The sequence below is a fragment of the Thunnus thynnus genome, chromosome 9 (genome assembly GCF_963924715.1).
Source record: "Thunnus thynnus chromosome 9, fThuThy2.1, whole genome shotgun sequence".
In the NCBI taxonomy this organism is placed as follows: Eukaryota; Metazoa; Chordata; class Actinopteri; order Scombriformes; family Scombridae; genus Thunnus; species Thunnus thynnus.
The window spans coordinates 15,983,503-16,002,717 of NC_089525.1; the positions used below are offsets into that span (position 1 = coordinate 15,983,503).

Below are 19,215 nucleotides of genomic sequence, written 5' to 3' on the forward strand. Positions count from 1 at the left end.
AAGGAAATAAAAACAATAATGAGAGTGAGTGTGACGAGGGTTGAAAGTGATCGCTGGTTTGTAATAAATGTGTCTCGTGGTAGCTGTAGTTTCAAGTTGGGAGAGGAAATAAACTGCCACGTGATGAAATTTGTGCATACTTTAAAAAACAATGCAGGATAAAGCAGCAGACTGTGCATGTGATTAAACAGAGGAATGAATGAGACGTTTTCTTTACAGCTTTTGTCATGTGGCCTGAGGACAGAATAAAGTGCTGCACTAGCCAGGGTCGCAGAATTGGGTGATTATGAACTATCCACAGCTCCGAGCATAATTTGATGCACATAGTTAAGTCCATTGTCTATTGTATCTGACAGTGTTGTGACCTGCTGAATGTGCTGTTTCAAGCCAGAAGATTCTGTTGTTCATTTAGCATCCGATTGTTTGTACAATGTGTTTCCAAAGTGCTGAGTGGGCTATTTCAAGCCAGTGGGGTCAGCTGTCCCATTAGCCAGTGATATTGCAATAACACTCATTAAGCTTTTATGTTCTTTTGGGCACTGCTGCCTTTGTGATTCTTCTCTCTCAAAGGCAAGTGATAAAGAGAATTTTCTGCTGCTACAATTGCGGCTTTCTCAAGGCTGGAAAAGTTCAGAACTGATGGAGGGATTTGATTGTTTACTGCGAGAGAAATTGGAGCTTCAAGAAAAATAAAACCATAAGCATGAGAAACAATCAATTACTGTGTGCGGTTTCACAGTGAGGAAAGAGATGTGAACAACAGACACATGGACACAGACCTGTAAGTTTCAAAAGACACCCAAAGTGCCACTTTACTTAAATTTTCAAAGTTACAAAGAAAAGTTCACTTAGTTGACATGGTGAAGATTTCAATTTAAATCACTGAACATATCCAATGTTGGGAGGCAGAACAGAGCCTCTTCTCTGCTCCCCCGACTTCATGTGTCCTCCCAGCTCAGGAGCAGCATCTTCCTCTAGTGTCCATGCACAGTCAAACAGCCTCGGCAGCCCTACTGACCAATTAATAAAAGAATAGCTGGCTGAGACGCCGCAGATTTGGACTGTAGGCCTTTGCAGTTCGCTTTTCTACACTGCTATCTGCTCTGCAATGCAACTTCCTACCTCCTGAGATTGGGAGAAGAACCAAAAAGACACTAGACAGCATCAACATAGCAACAAAGTATTGTAGCAGCCAAATAGGCATCACTTTCTGTTTGAGATGCATAGAGCTAGACCTGGCCAGGTAAATCTCTCTTTTACAGAAACACGATGAGAAACATGCAACAACAACGACAATACATCATTATTCTCATTGCTTCCTGGGCTTTCTGGGACATTCAAGATCAACGATTAAATAATTTACAATCTTCCATGAAGTAATAGAGAGAGAGAGGGAGTATTTCAGAGCCTGGGAGTGTGGCAGCGGTTTGCGGAGAACATCGTTGAACACTGGGAGGAGCCCGACGGTGGAACACAGAACATGATAATGAACCGCTGATGGAAGAACAGCAAAGGTAATCCACAATTTGGCTTTCCTGGAGGATTCATATTTACATCCAATACATCAGCTAATGTATCTGGGCTCACAGACTGGCCAGAGGCTCTGACACGGACATACAGAGATAGAATAGAGAGACAGAATAAGAGAAAGAAGTAGATAGAGGGGATAATAGAGAAAATAGACATGTGAGCCCATGTCAGAGGAGGTTAAAGATCGCAGGTTTTGAGGGAAGGTAGAAGCAGAAAGTGGACAGCTTGAGCTTGATTAGGGGCTTGATAGTTGTTGTTGAAATCTAATAGGCTCTCTGTTTTCTGTCTGAGGAAAGAGCAAAACACTTAAAAAGGAAGAGGTCGGATGAGGTTCACTGAAGAGAGAGATTTGGATAAGGGACAGGGATTACAGGAGCAAGTTCAGGAGCCAAAAGATGGACCACTGCCAAGGTAACTGGAGGAGAAATTGGAATGGCTTCAGATCTGTGCTGAGTTAACGGAGTTTCCTGGTCGGCTGATGGCAGAGTAAAATGGAGAGGAGCTACCAAACGTAGCCGATCTCATCATCCTTATCGTCTTCCTCGTCCTCGTCATCTTCAATGGCTCCTCGGGGATGGATCCGGCCCCGTCGCTTCTTCTGCCGGCTCCGCCCGCTCTGTGATGGCTCCTCCTCCTGGTCGTCAAGGAGAATGACTGCACCGCCGCTGCCAAAATCCCCCGATGTCTCCTGGTCCTCGTCTGTAGGGAGATGCACAAACAACATAACAGCATAAACAGACAGGTTAGAAGCACAGAAAGATCCTTGTGTAACGGAGTCGGTATAGCGTGTGATTCAAATAGTGTAGGTTCATTGGCTCACGGGTGCCTTCTCTCACAAATAGTATGCACAAATGTAGGAAATTCATATTGATATGTTCCCTGTGTGAACATGCTAGTGTAATGACCTATTTAAATGCTACAAAGAAATGTAATGAGTTGGTGTAATTCATTTTACAGAGTTTAAAGGACAGGTTCATAATTTTTCAAGTATGTCCTACAACAACAGTGAGGTGCCCAAATGAACATTGAAATAGGTTTTTCTTGTCATAATGATTCCTCCTCTTCATACTATACTTGATATGGCTCTGATATCCACTTGATATGACTGACTCAGACTGCTGAAGCCTCATACAAGCTACAGATAAACTTTTAAATGCATTTTTACACAAAATGACTGTGTAGACACACTGTGGATTTTGGCCCTTATCACTTACATTAAAAGCCCATTTGAAGGGGATCTTTTAATAGTCAGTATGAACAGGAAGAATGGTTACAGTAATGAAATCCTCTTTCAGTGATCATATGGTCACCTGACTGTTGTTTTAAGATGGACCTGAAAAACTGTGAACCTTGAATTGGTCATGTTAAATAGCGCACTCGGCAAATAAGCAAGAAATTATCTTTTTATAGAGAGCTGAGTCAGAGCTGAACAAGAATCATTATCTCAGCTGCTGTCTTCAGCATTTCACAAACCTGGGACCTAAAAATCCTTCTGAACTTAGTTCAAAACAGCCAAATTTACACCTAGGTACAAGTGCATTCTGGTTGAGTGGCATTTATATTGTTAAAATCAGCTTAGTGTCCTTGTGTTTAGGCTACTGAGTGAAGAGCTGCTGCATTGCTACCTGTTTGTTCTATGCAGATCGGTATTGGAGAACTCCAGGCTACTTCAGCCTGAGGCCACTCAGCCAGAGTTAGATTAGCTTGTTAGACCAGAGACAAAGGACTGCTGCTGTCAGTGTGTGAGTGTGTATGTGTGTGGGGTGGCTAGAGAGACAACTCATCAATATTGGAAGCTGCAATTACTGGCTTTGGACTAGACTGGCATTCGAGTGAGCCATAATCTGTGACTGTGAGTTGGCTGTTTGATTGGTAATCAGTAAGTCTGCCTGCATTCTTTCTTGCTAATTGTTGGTCTTTTTTCCCACAATGAAATTCCACCGCCATTGATTTGCAGCAAGTACTTGTTCTGGCTTTTTGACCATTCCCTTTGAATTCCCACTGCTGTCTTGTATACTATGCTATTCTTTGTCTAAATGCATCTTTTTTGGGCGAGCATCAGCCAGCAGTTTAAGTGTTTATTCTCCTCCAAAAGGTGCAACAAAGTCACCACCACAAATTCTAACAAATCTTTTGATATCGCTCTCTGCTGACAAGTGTGACAAATTTCCCTACTTGACTTGCAAGATGCTGGTGTTTTAGCAAAGCTATGTGAGCAGAATATCAGAGGCAGATAGAAACAGACATATGACTGGCTCCAGAGGCATGCTTAAATGATCACTGATGCGTAGATACTGGTAAAGATAAGGAGAGACAGGGAGAGATGTTGAGCAAAGAAATAGAACAGTATTGTGATTGTGGTGCTGTCTTTGTTTAATTATGTTATGTTTTAAAACGAAACTCTGCAGTTTCCTCATCTGCAGCAGCAGCAGATTACAAAGGAAGAGAAAAGACAGACATAGAGCAGTAGTCCACCTGGATCAAAGCGCTAACTCTGACAGACAGCAAGACAAATTGGGGGCAAACGCAACACAACCCAAACCCTTGTTTAGCTATAGTGAACGTGAATGTGGGTGTGTGCACGTGTTAGTGTACTGTGTGTGTGTGTGTGTGTGTGTGTGTGTGTGGTGGTCTTACCGCAGTTAGGGTTGCCTTGTTTTCTGGAGCCAGCGATCTCGTTGCCGTATTTGTCCACACACCAACACTGACCAGTGCTGCCATGACACTGGGTTGGTTTGAAGTAGCCCTCCTCAGTACAGCGAGGAATATAGGAACCTAAAGATGGAGAACAGCAGAGAAGAAGAACGAGTGACAGAAGGAGGTAAGAAAAGAGAGAGAGAAAACGTTGAGAATATTAGATTGACAAAACTAGATGGTGGAATCTGATCCCTCCTCAGCAGAGGTTATGTGTCCTGTAGTTGTGACTGAAGTTCTTGTGTATTCACAGAGGGAGATCAACAATCAATTACTGCTGTGAAGGCTGCAGGACAACAACCATACATTCTGCTTAAGGGGAAGCAGTCACTTTCAATAACACACACAAACAAACACCCATTTTCCGTTACCTTCATTTGACCCAGTCCGAGCTCATTTTTCAAGCTGTTTTGCTGTGAGCAGAAACACTGAATGATCTGCCCGACGGGGACAGATGACATACGTACAAAATGTCAGGATGTGCTTCGTATTGTGGGTGTGCCGTATGTTTAATACTACTCATTCCTTTTAACTACCTGAAACTAGAGCTGCCTCGGTTACCGCATTACCACGGTAACGCAATCACATCACGCCCACAGCAGAGTCAAGCTGATCACCGCTTCACTGCTGAGTGAGCGGCTCAAGCGATGGGACATTAGTTATTCTCACAGGCTTGACAAAAAGAAAGACGTGACTGCCAAATGCCGACCAGTATTCCTGCTGCAAAGTCAGCCTCTTAATGACAACACTGGAAAAAAACAGACATTTAGACTATAGAGGCTATAAAGAATAGACTGCGGAACTCAAAAAGTCTATAGAAGAATATAATCTGAATATAGGACTTTTTTTTCCTTGAAATACATCTGAAAAAGTGGGGTCTTCTTATATTTGGGGTCTAGACAATTACCTGTTCAAAACATCAGATATTGTTTTTGAATGATTAAAGTACCGGTGTAAAACTGACTCCTACATGGAGTGTTGCATTATGGGTTGTTTGTAGCCTTAATGTTGCTAGGCTAGCAAGTGTCTTAAAGTCTGTTTATAGTCAGTGTGTTAGAGTCAGTCAGCACTAAAAGTGTTTCATTAGTCCAGTTTCACCTGCAGGAGTTTCTGAAGGTTTATGTAACGTGTTTTTCTGCCACAGAGGAAATAAAATTCACAACAAGTGAAAACGAGTCCAAAGTGTCTTCTGATGTCTCTACTGCAGAAACAGAATATGTCAAGCTGCCAAATACCACTGTGATAGATGATAAGGAGCTCAAAAACACAAACAGGCACTTATAAATGCTAACTGCCGGAGAGAATAAATTTTTAAAAATAATTTTTTACCACTTCCAAGAGCCTGGTAGGACAGTGCGAGAATGTAACTATACTATACTTTCCAAAAACAAGTGTGGGAAGGGGGAGGGGTCGTCTTATAATCAGGGTCGCCTTATATTCAGGCCAATACAGTATTTAGAAACCAATTATTTTATAACATCTGAGGTTTAAATTATTTTTTAATGGAGGTTACCACAACGGTTTGAATGGCTTTGCTAATATGCACCGTAAGGAAAAAATGAATGCTGCGGCAGCTCTACCTGACAAAATGTTAACCAGAGATACACATCGTCATTTCAGTGTGTATGTGACAGAGTTTAAGGTGAGCATGCTGTGTGCTTAGACAGCAGTAAGTTACTGTCAGCTGTCAATCAACCAAACTGACCTATGAGGCTCTTCCTTCGACTCTGATTCTGGATCCTGCTCTTCTCAGTTTGGCAAGGCAATCCTACAAACAGAGAACATACACAACAGTTTCATTAAAAGAGCTCCTCCTCTGTTCCAGCCAACATAATTGAACTGAAACAGCTCTTTCCCTGTCTTATCAACTATAGTTACTCTCACTTTCATCTAACATCCTCTTAAATTGGTCACCCTCTCTTTATATTCCTCTATCCATCCTCCTAAATAGCCACTGTCCTCACATCTACTACAATTTATGTCTTTGCCTGAATCTATTCTTTGTCCTTTCCAGTCCATCATCCCCTTAAAGGACCACAGTCTTAATTTTGCTTGTTTTAGCCTAATCAGAGCAAATTGTGCATACTTGAACATAACTGCCAACAATTTCCCAAATCAAACTATGATCTTCACAGGAAAATGTACCGTTTTACAACCTGGGTTTTATTGTGTTTGCCATAATTCCTATTGGTTGTGCACATTTTAATGACACTAATTCAGTTGGCAACATCTGGAGACATGATGGTAATATGCTACACAAGGGCAAAAACAATGAGCGCACAGCGCACATAATCACACAGGCTATGAACAAACCTACAGTTTTACCATATTGTCTATACCACTTAATTAGAGGTGAATGTGAAAATGAGCACACCTAAAATGTCAGTAATATTTTTTTATTACATAGAAAAACTGGGAATGGTAGGTACAGAATAACTCAGCTCAACCAGTAAGTCATCAGCAAAACCTCATGGATTTCTACAACAAAAACATGATGTAATAGTCTTAACATTTGCTGTATTTTTCTTCTAAACAAGTGTGGTAAAATTGGCTTGTTTACAACCCGATCTGATCTTTTCACTGCTTATCTTCCTGTTGTCTTGCACCAGATATTTCATCATGTCCCCAAATCTCAGTAATGAAGTTATGTAGTAAAATGCCATCATAACAAATAGGAAAGATGGCCGAAATTACAAAATCAAATCCAGGCTGTAGAAAACTAAAATCTCCTGGAGACTGATTTTCCACTTTCCTGCCTTCAATTAGTTTCCAACCACTTCAGCAGTAACTAAAAACTGCTTCAAGTGAGCATTTTGTTACCTTTGTTGTGTCGTATAATCATTGTGTAGAAACTGACTGGTCTGAAATAAGCACAATAAAATAAACCTTATTTATCACATTACTACTTCTAAACTTTACTTCCCTCCCTCTGGCCCTTGTATCCTTTCCCCACCTCTATTTCCAACATTAAGTTTTTTTTTTTAAACTCTCCATTCCTCCTTTCCCTTACTCACCCTCGGGCTTCTGGAAGCAGTAACACCATTCGTTGTTCGACAGCTTGCCGTCTTTGAAGGAGTCACAGGAATTAAAAAGGGGCTTCATGCACAGCTCATACTTGTCCAGGTAGATGGCGCTCAGCTCCGATTGGTCCAGCAGGAGGTCGAAGTTCATGTCTAGTTTGTTGAACATCCAGCCCAGAGAGTCCTTACAGATTGGCAAGATGCTAGTGTCAAAGTCTAGAAACAGAGCAGACAGAGGCAAAAATAAAGAAAAAAAGATTGAAGTAAGCATTTTTTAAACTGCAGGACATGCCCTGGTCATTTAGATTTTTATCTTTTTCAAGTAGCACACTGAGATTTGAGTGCGTGTGAGTGTGTGGTGGCTGAGCTGAGATGTGTTGAGACATGTTGACATCGCAAAGAACAGAGCAGGGTCGCTGTCAACATCACTACCAGCTCTCATGAGGACTGAAAAGCGTAGCTGTTCAACAGCAAAGGGCTGTGTGCACACACGCACACGCACACATCTTGTGGGGGGATGTACTCACGTCCAGTGGTGGCGTCAAAGCTGTCAGAGGATATGAGGTCTCTGTTGGCGTCGAGGTGCAGAACTCCGAACCACTCCTTCAGTCTGGCAGCCAGACTGTGAAGCTGTGCATCTGTGCAGGCTGCACACACACACACACACACGCACATGCACATACACACGCACACACACACACACACACACACACACAAAATAATGAGGAGAGGGGATTCTATCAATCTGCTGCTGTCATCAGAGGAAAAAGAAAGAAAACAATTCTTTTCTGGCTTCTTATCAAACTTTCATTTCATTTCTGTTGTGTACTTTTCCTTATTCTTTCTTTTCTTTTTCCTCATCCAACTCTTCTCCTTGAGTAAACACAGTCGAGTGATAACAGATACCGAACCACTGCTATCTCTTGACAGTTACCATAGGAACCCCATCTGACACACACACACACACACAGACACATAAGTTATCCTCGTTAGGACACTGCATTGACTTCCATTCATTGCGGACAGCCTAACCCTAACCTTAACCTTGGTCCCCATGAGGACTATTGGTCCCAAAAAGGTTGGAGTTTATACTGGAAAAGGTCCTAATGAGGTAACAAAAATGTGCGCACATAGACACACACAGAGAGGAGTTTCCTTGTCTGTTGTTGTTTCTATCTGTTTACCATTTAGTGTTCCTGTTCAAATGAGTGATTTTATCCGTGTGGGGAAACTACACATGCATTCTCTCTCTCTCTCTCTCACACACACGTGGACAAAGGTGTATTTGAAATCACAAATGTCATCTGGACCTCAAGTGGAAAATAAAGCGATATCTTGCAGTGAGAAACCACTTGAGCATTGTGTTTTATCCGGGGCGAATCTGTGTGTGTGTGTGTTTGTGTTTTTATGCGTGATCACACTCCACTGCACAGCCAAACAGAAAGCTCATCCAACACTGCCAGACATGCTGATGCTATTCTCCATGTTAACTATCCAAAGAGAGCACAAACTGAACATTATTTTTAAGGATATTCCTAATTAAAAATATAACTCAGCCTCTGTCACTGCCTAACAAATCCCTGGTTGCTTGAGCCCTGTGGGACTGACAGGGTCTGCCTGCAATTCAAGCAGACCTCTGCCTCTGCTGTCTCCCTCTGCGTCTCTGTCTGTCAATCTCTGTCTTTCTTTCTCTCTCTGTCCTGCGTGTGATTGGCATATTTTTTCCCCCGTTCTGTTTTCTTTTGAGAGCTTGATAACGTGCCTGAAGGACAAGAGCCATTCTCCACCTCATACTGAGCCTGCCAATCCAAACTCTCCGGCTTTATCGTGGAAAATAGAAAATGTAGAAGGAGGTTGTTAACATTCCTGCGGCTCTCCTGTTTTCAGAAATTAGGCGGTTCACTGTCAAACATGCAACAGTTTCGAGCGTTCAAAGAATCACGTATGAATACAAATCACAAGGATTCAGTTAAGAGAATAATTTCAAATTCTTGGATATTGGACTAGAAATTAAAAAAAGTAGAAATTAGACACAGACAACCCACTATCACTTGCATGCAAATACAATGAATCCTATATCAGGAAAAAGAGAAATATCATCTCATCCAAAGTCTCTCTCTCTCTCTCTGTCTCTCTCTCTCTCTCTCTCACATACACACACCACACATACACCAGAGGTATTTACTCTAATGGAGAGAACAGAGCAGATTGGTCACTATGTGAAGACCTAGATCACACTCTGCTGTCAGTGGATAAAGTCATCTGCAGCATGACATCAAAGAGGTGTGTGCGCACCACACACACACACACACACACACACACACACATACACACACAAAAGAGCACGCCACAGAGCCAGAGGGAATTTTTATGCAGGTATTTTCACTCTGGGCCGAGAGATGTTGCCACGTCTCTTTGTTAGAACGGTTTCAGTTTTTGTTGAGTCATTCTCCCCCCATCCTATTATCGAACCGTGTTCTGCATCCAAGCATGTATGCATGTATACACACACACACGCCCAGTATTTGATAGTTATATTTTGGGATTGTGTCATTATTGCAGCTGCTATAAAAACAGTAGATGCCCCCACGTAACAGATGGGAGCTGAGAGGAGGAAAAATAACATCTATCTGGCCGGCAATCCATGTGAGATTACCTCCAGAATCCCAAGGTGGTCCATGTGTGTGTGTTTCTGTGTGTGTGTGTGTGTATAATATAAGCCTTCAGGACCAGACAGATAACACTTCAGAGTGCTCTTTATTTCCACGGTCTAGAGCAGAGAAAAAAAGTGCAAAATACCAACAGCTAAACATTATTTGTCTTCACTTCCTGAGTAAAACTCGGGCAGAAGTGGAGTCTGTAGCTTGTTCTTTTCTGAACACGACCCTCAGAGAAAACTTTATCCTCCTATTCAGTTATATGACCCGTTCTTCATCCTCACATCAGGTTTTTCCTTCATTGTCTTCCATTGTGTTCCCACCCATTGCCATTTGAATCACTCTCTGCCTCTGTGATTCTTTTGTTGCCTTTAAGGACTTCTTGCTCATTTCCCTCTATTGCCTGTTAATGTCCAATCTCTCTCCTCTCTCACTCTGTCAATTTTCTGAGATTCAACAGAAGCCACTTATCACACCTGGCTGTACCTAACTCAGTTTCTCTTGACTTAGAAGACACTTTGATATGCCCAGCTCTTTCTATTTCTTTCTCTCACCTAAATTGCTTTGAGTGCTTCATTTCCCATCTCTCTCCTCGCACACACCCCTATAGACTCCAAAGATTTAAGTGTTTCTGTTTTTCCCTTTGATATCCACTCCCTCTGTCCCTCTCCTGCTCCTTCCACTTTTTCTCCTTTTGACTGCTGCTTTGACAGTCTCTGACCTTCTCTCCATCTCTTTCTCTCAAGTCTCTTGGACTTTGCACTACGGCCCTAAATGAGTCTCAGTGGACCCGTCTTATCTCTTTCTCCCGGTGTGACCCAAATTGTTTCGGACAGGCCCAACATTGCTGCTTCTGCTACAAGTCCTTTTGCAGGGCAATGAGTCAGAGAGCTGGAGCTGAAAACTGAAGGACACAACGCGATACATCTCAACAAGATAAAACAGCCTGTTAACCGTTCCCCTCTCTCTGTCTGTCTCTCTCTCTCTCTCCCTCTATATATATATATATGTATATATTTATATATTTATGAACCACAACAGGGTCAGGCAGGCTTAAAAATGTCAGAAACAACATCAAAGCTTTTCCACATGTGATTGCAAAGGTTGCACTGTTTCAACAGAGCTGTATTTGATGTGGAGACCAACAAGTGATGTGGCTGCTGTCAGTAGGATACTTGATCAAATGTCTCATAAGCGCTTCACAGCTTGACTCAGGCAACATATTGACCCACCTCAGAACTGGACCCAAGAGTTTGCACAAACCAGGGTATGTCCATATATTCAGATTTTATACAGTTTGCTTCATTTTGGATTGAAAAAAATCATTATGCCATATGTACTGTATGTCTAAAGTATACAGATATTTTACTACAACATTTGTACAGTAGGTCATCAGATCTGCTTATTATACAGTATATTGTACATGTACACTAAGTGATTTATGGCTCCTACAAGGGGTAACAAAATCAGAGGGGTGTTGAGATGATTCACTGTTTTTCTTTATGATGCTGCGTAGTTTGACCTCTTCAGGCCTGAAAAATATTCAAATCCCTTTTAGGTGTAAACATTGTTTTATTTCAAGATGTCACACTGTGTAGCAAAGCTGTTGGGAGCTACTGAACTAAATGCATTATTTGTCTGGCTGATTATGCTGAGCCTTCGTCATTATTCATTTGACAAAATGTGTTTTTCATTATTATTAATTCGCTTTTTGAAGACGTATCTCATGTTCCGCTTCGCATAGCAGATGTTCATTTTGCAATGCTCCAAATTAATTTGATTATGTTCCAATTTATAACTATTTTCCAGGACTTAATAAAGCAATAAATTCTCAACAGGGCCATGTTTTTTTTCTTATGTGATACTGTGAAACAGACTATGACCACACAGTAATAGGAATGATTTCGTATCATTGTGTGGGAATAGTCCTGGGCCCTGCAAAATCATAACTGGTCCAACTGGTGAAACCAATTGTAAATACTCACCTGTTTACCATGGCAACCACATGAAACTACTCATGACTCACAGGGAAAACAAAAATTGCAGCTGGAAACAACATTTGGACCTTATGAGCCATGAGGAAATGGAGGGTCTCTTCTTATGATTTTAGATTTAGTAATTTTAATGTTATTGAGTTGTTGCAATGAGAGTGCAGGTGATGTAGCTAAGATTTGCAGCAGCCAGAACAGCTAGAAACTTTTGAGGTTGCCGTTTTAGATCTCAAGATCAGTTGGAAAAAAATAAAAATCCTTTCTGCTTGACAGCTACTTTCTAATTGTTCCAGTGGAGATGTCCATGTGTACAGAGTCAGAGATACAGTGCAAGAGTTGCCTGGGTTGATGTTATCGGCTCTGCTTCCAACCCATCACAGATTGTTTGACTGTGAGCTTCACCCAGGATGAAGTGGTCGTAGAGAGCCAGTCAGAAACACCAGCTGCTTTCACACAGGAGAAGCTATCGATCAGAGCTGCGGATCACATTTCAGACACTGAGTCATGGCTGGGAACTACCTTCTAATCCTTCTTCCTTTCTCCCTACTTCCCTCTCACCCTACATTTCCTTGCTTCTGCTTTCATGTCTGTGAATTCATCAGTAGGTCAGTAGAAACTGGCAGAAAAAAAGGAAAAAAAACAACAACCCAGAAACCACCAGTTTTTCACAAACAGACGCAGACACAAACTACCAGCTATATGTGGAAAAGTACAGCCAAACTGCAAGCCAGCGCACAATAATGTAGCAATAAATTTTACTTTACTTTACCAGTCTGACAAAGATGAAAATGGTACAAAAACTTGCCAACACTACCCAGCATTTTCTATTCTCATTTTTTGTGTGTGTGAGGGATAAACTCCTACTAACTAAATATTAACTAAATATAAATATGACAGAGACAAAACTAATCACTGCAGATATCTTTAGTTATTAGAGAATGCCTCTGTCTTGAATTGATCAGAAAAGACAATCCAACTCAGAGAAGCAACTACAACACAATCAATTCAACCAACAAATCAAACTGCTGCTAAATGAGATGCATCATCATCATCTGTGCAGCCCTGTTGCCTACAAAGCATGTTTGTATACCTCTATTTTGCTTTTATGTTTTGAAGAAATTGCTCATCAAAACATCCAAACATCCAGAATCTACGCTGAGATTTCACTTAATGTTTTTCTTAATGTTTGTATTTTCACTTTTACAATTTGTAGCATTTGGATTTGGAGCGCATTTCCTTAACTTTTGTGCTTTTGCTTTTCTATGTGTTTTGTCCTTCAGGGCCACAGTAAGGATCCATTCCTTATACTCCACAAAAATCAAAGTGTGGAGGTCAGAGTGGATATTTGGGCATAGAAAGCACAGGACTTTGACACTGGAGACCCAAGTTTTGTGTGCTGCCTCCCACTTGTTGTTACATTGAAGCCTCTAAAACAATTGGAGCATATTAAAGATGAGGAAGATTGTGGTTTTGGTTAAAAATTGAAATTGAATGTTAAAAGTGCTGCTCAACTGGATAAAAAGGCAAAAAGCAAAGAAAATAACAACAAAAATTAAGCCAAATATGTTTTTGTAATTTTCTACAATTGTGATGCTTAATAGTCTACTATGATAAACATAACAGTGATGCATTTTGTGTATATGCTACATTGATTTCTTTTTTATCTTACTGATATTCAGAATGTCTCTAATGTAATGAAAACATCTTTTTTAGTAAGATATTAGGTCTTCAAATACTTAATCAAACACCCAACCACGTCAACCAATCATTCATTCTTTTAAATGATCATCAAAAGTGTCATTTTACTGTACACATTTTTTTCCCCTCGTATTGCTGATGATGGATCTTTTTTGTTCCCTTTTACTTTGGCACAAACATGCAACAATCTTAAATCATCACCATATGTTGTGGCTGCCATTAGGAGGTAATTGAGTGCAAATTTTCCCAAATTACATATGGCGGCAATTCCTCCCAGCTGGTTTAGGTCATGAGACAAACGTGTCCTCCAGACTTTCTATTACATTACTCCAAATATCAGGAGTCATTGGTCTTAGAATTTCTCCAGGGGTCTCCTTTATCATTTATAAATGATTGACTAAGTTTGTCATATAAAAGGGAAGGAGTGATTCTAAATCCAGACAGAAGAAAGGTAGGTGGTGATCACCTTGAGACATCAGGAGCGTGGTTTGATCCAAGTGGCAACAACCACGGCTTGAAATTGAAGCCAATCAGAAGTCCCTTAAAGTGCAATATCACCGATGGCTGCTAGAAGATGGCTCCAACAAGTCTCCAGCTCCAATAGACTCCCATCGAAAAAGCGTCAACTTCTCTCATGAAATACTCAATAAATTTGTACTCATAGTACAAATTTATTGAGTATTACTCATAGTCAATAAATTTGTTAATGAGTCATTATGGTCTCAATCTCTAAATTCTCTAAATTTGGGCCCTTTAATAAGTGTGCTGGTGGTCTTTTTGGAAATTATTGCTCTGTTAATAAGATATAAAGATGAATAGTAGCTTTGATGTCTGCCATGTGGGCATTGATTGACAGCTGTGATTAACGGTTTGCTCCCTGGCTCCAGGACTGGCACTGAGTCCGACTATTGTTGCAATGTTTTGGTAAGTTTAATGTTATTTGATAATGATATCTGCCATGTTAGTTAGCTAATGTTAGTGCAAGTCTGCACTGCTCAGTGTTCCCAGTAAGTTAGTGTTAGCTTCGGTCCGAGGTAGCGGTGTGTTTCCAGAGCGTGAAAAGAAACATCCCACACTCCTTATTTGGAAGATCGTGGCTCCAAATGGAAATAATGGTGCTGACCGTAAGCAGCCACTCTGGCCTTCACACTGGCCCCAGTGCAAACCAATGGGTGACGTCACATCCATCTTTATATACAGTCTATGGTTTGATCAGATCAAGATGGAAGGCAAATGGAAAGGCGGAGACAAGCGATGGAGGTGGTGGAGTGAGGTGACACTTCTTAACAAGGTAACAGAAGGAGAAAGAATTGAACTGAGACAGAGTCAGATAGGAGACATGAGGAAGATAGAAGGTCAGATTCATTAAAAAGATACAAGGCTCTGTTTGATTTTCTTTGCCCCAAGCTATCAGCCCTCCAGAACAATCTGATTGGCACTGACTTAAGGTTAGCCCAGATAATGATCAGTAATACACTGTCTCTGTCGAAGGCCAGCGCAGAGAGGGAAACAGATAGAGGGGGTGAGACGGGTACAAAGAGAGAGCAAGAAAGACGAGCAGTTCAAGTTTTAATGTAAGAGGGAGACTAGTTTTAAAATAAACACAACCAAGTATTTGCTTCTTCAATTGACTCATTTGCTGTTGGGGCTTGGATTTAGGGTCAGGTTCTGAATGAGGTTTCTGTTCAGGTGCACATGAAGATTAAACTTAGTAAGAGGTGATTAGAGAATGGATAATACCTCAAACAGTAAGTCAACAAAAAACAGACAGTCCTCAAAAGTTGACAAAATAGGATAAGCATTTCCTTTTTTCCTTTATTTAGTGCAAGATAAGTGATTAACATGAAAACACATATGAAACGGGTGAGTACAAACAAGAGAAGCAAAGAGAAAATTTTGGGTTATTATGTGCGTGAGGTGTGTGTGTGTGTGTGTTAGTGTGGGTAGGTGTTATGTGTGTTTGTGTGTAAGGATATAGAGGGAAGAGAGCAGAAGGTACAAAAGAGAGGAGAGAGAAAAAGAAAGAGGAAGAAAAAGTGAAAAGTGGCAGAGCTGTTGGGGGGAATCTCTGGTTGGGTCCCAGGGTGAAACCAGGATGAGTCAGAACAGATTCCCCCCCCCCCACCCCCTCCCCCTCTCTCCCCCATCCACTCCTATCCAACCAGTTTTTTTTATAGTTTGTTTGCTTGTCAGTCCATATTTCCCTCTCTCTCCTCCACACCCTTCCTGGCTCTCATTGCTCTCTCCTGCTTTAGGTTGCTCCCAAACCTGTAGGAGGTTGCTGGCCTATTACAGGTCAAATACCCTCTATAACAGCCCCTACCCCAGGGGTCTGTTCATTTGGGTTTGAGGAGCATCTTTTTATTTGAAGGGGGGTTAAATGGGGACTAGGCCCTCAGGCACCAAGCTGTCCAAACCAGTGAGGACCCCCAAGCCCCCTCAGCCACCTGGGCCAGTATGAGAGGGTCCCATCATGCAGAGCCATCTTTTGGTTTTGGGAAATGAAACTTAACAGAAGATATACAGTAAGTATGCAAACCAGTCAGTAAATAAAATAAGTACATTTAAAAAAAGAAAAGAAAAAAAAGGTAATGAAAAAAAAAAAATACAAAAAACAGAAGAAAGAAATAGTTAGGTAAATGGGTTGCTGAGTCAGCAAGTTCGGTGCAGTTTATAGCCTGGGAGTGAAGATGTCTATGTTGTTGTGTGTGTTGTCTGGCAGTGAGTGAAAATAATTCTCATCAGATTCATATCAATAAGATAAGCATCTCCTGATCTGGTGCACCTATTAGCAGATATCGTTTTTCAGTGATAGAATAAAAGTATTCACATAAACACTTTCAGATCTGCCATCTCTCTGAAGGCTCTGCCCACATACACGGGTGTGTTCATTTATTCTGATTAATTGGACCTCTGCTATGATGGGAATTACAAGTTCACCAAGGTCCATGTTCATGTAGGAGATGTCAATCATGACAGTCTGTACGTAACCCCATAGTCCTGAGAGATCTAATTAGGCAAAATAAGTGAAAACGTGTGTGTGTGCTGTGTAGGTATTTTATACCTAAATTAGATGATTTTTTGCCACTTGGGGCAGTGGAAACAAGTTGTGAACACAACACTGACATAAACTAACCTTTTATGTTGATATGACGAACTGTTGATAGCAAACAGTTGTTCCCTCCATCAACAATTTACACATCATTTCACATTTACAATATTTATTCTAGTATAGCTCTGTTTTTTTGTCTCTATCAACTCCTGGGGGAAATATTTGGCTCTTTAGCTGCTAAATGCTTGACTGTGTTCACCAGCTAGCAGCTAACTGTGTCTGTTCACTGTTTGGTGCTGGACGGGTAGTGTACAGTGGCTTTTTAGAGCTTTTTCTCTGAAAACAGCTGTCTGCTGCAGTAGAAAGAAAACACTATGAGAATGGTGAGAGTTAACCAAAACAGTAAAGTTCCAGCCTGACAGCTAAACAATGAGCTAAACACGCTGTAATTGATAACTGGTGATAATTCTCTGTAGGTTCAGCACTACCACTGTCTTGTGGTGTCCCGCAGGGCTCGGTTCTGGGGCTCCTGTTATTCTCTTTATATTTGCTGTCCCTGGGGCAGATCATAAACAGATTTAATATTGCTTATTATTTTTTTGCAGATGATATCCAACTCCACTTTTCATTCAAACCTAGTGAGGCTTTTAGGTTATCTAGGCCTCTGCACTGTCTTAACGCTATTAGGGACTGGATGGCAGAAAATTTTTTACAGCTCAGTGCCGATAAGACAGAGGTTCTGGTTGTTGCTCCAAAAAGGTTGTCCCCATGATTATGCACAGTATTGGGCCTCTGCTGCCCACTACAACCTATGTAACTCGTCGTTCGACACCCATATTAAGCAGCTGACTAGACCTTGTTTTTTTCCACTTCAACAACTAGTGTTTTTTCATTGTGTATTGTGTGTTTTAGTTTTTCACTTCTTAATCATGTAACTTTGGTTGTCACTTCACCTACCATGATTTCTGTCTTTTTTGTATGTTGTATTATTCCATGCAAAGACTCAAGTCTATGAAAAGTTCTATAAAAAATTTATTTACTTACTTACAAGTGACACCTCTGACATTACACATTGTCATTTGTTGCACTGTAATTATAAAAAAATATCAATTATAGCTGCTTTAAGGTAAAATTCCTACTACTGGGATATAGTTAGGTAATGATTGTGGTCATTGATAAAATAAAAACGATGTTGCCTGTTGGTAGTAGACGGGAGACAAGGTCTATGCCCAACAATATCACAACCTCCTCCCTAAGTGGTTTTGTAGTGCTATTATAATATCCCAGTCTCAAGAGGGCACTTGTCAGGAAGAGGTAAACATAGGTTTTTTGTAGTATTTGAACGTATGATCAATGCTGTTCTTTTGATAGTGAGGACAGTCAGAATACATCACACTACAAATGCTCTAAAGGCATTCATCAGGAAATCACTCAGAAAATCCCTAAGCAACCAGCATGTGTTAGGAGAGGATAGGAGGTGTGGAAGCAGAGGAGAGGAGCACAAAAAATTATCTGTCCTCCCGTGTGCTCTCTGTGGGGGTCCGAGACAAAATTGCCCAGAAAAATTGAATTTAGTGAGAGGATTTCACCAGTTCAGCCTGTTTGGCCTTTGTTCAACAATAAGTTAAAGAAAAAGAACTATTACTGTAGAAAAATTTTACCATAACCAGCACTGACATAGTCACCAGCAGGAACACAATGTACCGGCTTGACTCTTTGTTTTATATGAGACAGTGATGATGCTCAATGTCACAGCAATGCTGCCTTGGGGCGGATGACAGATCAAACTGAATGTCAGTGCATCTGTGTCAATATGTTAGCCTTTGCTGACAAACGGGCAAAAAAGCAACATGGATTCTCTCAGAAATACAGGTTTATGTGTTCATTAAGAAACATTAATTAGTCATTAAAATAAAGATTACAGAAAATCTAGCAATTAATATATCCAATAAACCTGTAATTATGAGAGATGAGAAATTTCTTCTCATCTCTCAGCTCCTGTCTGTTTCTACCCTTTACGGGTTATAACACTGCGAAGAGTGTGTAGGATCCATTTGTGCCAAATAGTCATCAATTTGACCCTATGTCAAAAGCTAAGGAAAGGGTTCAACTCTATTTGTAATATTCAACGAGGCATCTTCTGTATGTCACAGTTCTTTTGTGAAATGAATAAAAGGGCGGAAAAATGTGAGAAAGACAAAAAGTGGAGGTGGAACTTTAACCTGACACTTTGAGAAAATGATGGATTGTGGAGGCTTGAGACTGAAAATAAATGAGCATCAGATAGAGATAGGAGGGTGAGGAGAAAGAGGGGAGTGTGGGAGAGACAGGACTGACAAATAACCACTAAAACTCAGTGGAGAAAAAAAGGTTATTATTAGCGTGGTTCAGGCAAAGGTACTCAAAAAAGTATATTTAAAGCCTTCCACGCTACCCTGTCAAATAATAAACAATATTCACCTGACACTCCAAATAAACAATATGCTGCAGCACACACTTATAATCAAAATAGAGGGAGTGAAAGAGGAAGAGAAGATGGAGAGACAAGGCTTCACCTATGGAGGTTGTTTGTT

The 19,215-nt window shown here is 40.8% G+C and overlaps 1 protein-coding gene across 2 annotated transcripts in view; it reads right to left on the reverse strand.

Annotated features, from left to right (window-relative positions):
* Positions 1 to 782: 782 nt before the first annotated feature.
* Positions 783 to 19,215, reverse strand: part of spock1 (SPARC (osteonectin), cwcv and kazal like domains proteoglycan 1) — a 110,331-nt gene continuing 91,898 nt past the window's right edge. For both annotated transcript variants that reach the window (XM_067599178.1, XM_067599177.1), the window contains exons 8-12: positions 7,772 to 7,891; positions 7,239 to 7,460; positions 5,930 to 5,992; positions 4,168 to 4,305; positions 783 to 2,229 (exon numbers count right to left, since the gene is read on the reverse strand). In XM_067599178.1, the coding sequence (XP_067455279.1) occupies positions 2,033 to 2,229; positions 4,168 to 4,305; positions 5,930 to 5,992; positions 7,239 to 7,460; positions 7,772 to 7,891 (740 nt within the window). In that variant the 3' untranslated portion in view covers positions 783 to 2,032. The remainder of the gene's footprint in view (positions 2,230 to 4,167; positions 4,306 to 5,929; positions 5,993 to 7,238; positions 7,461 to 7,771; positions 7,892 to 19,215) is intronic.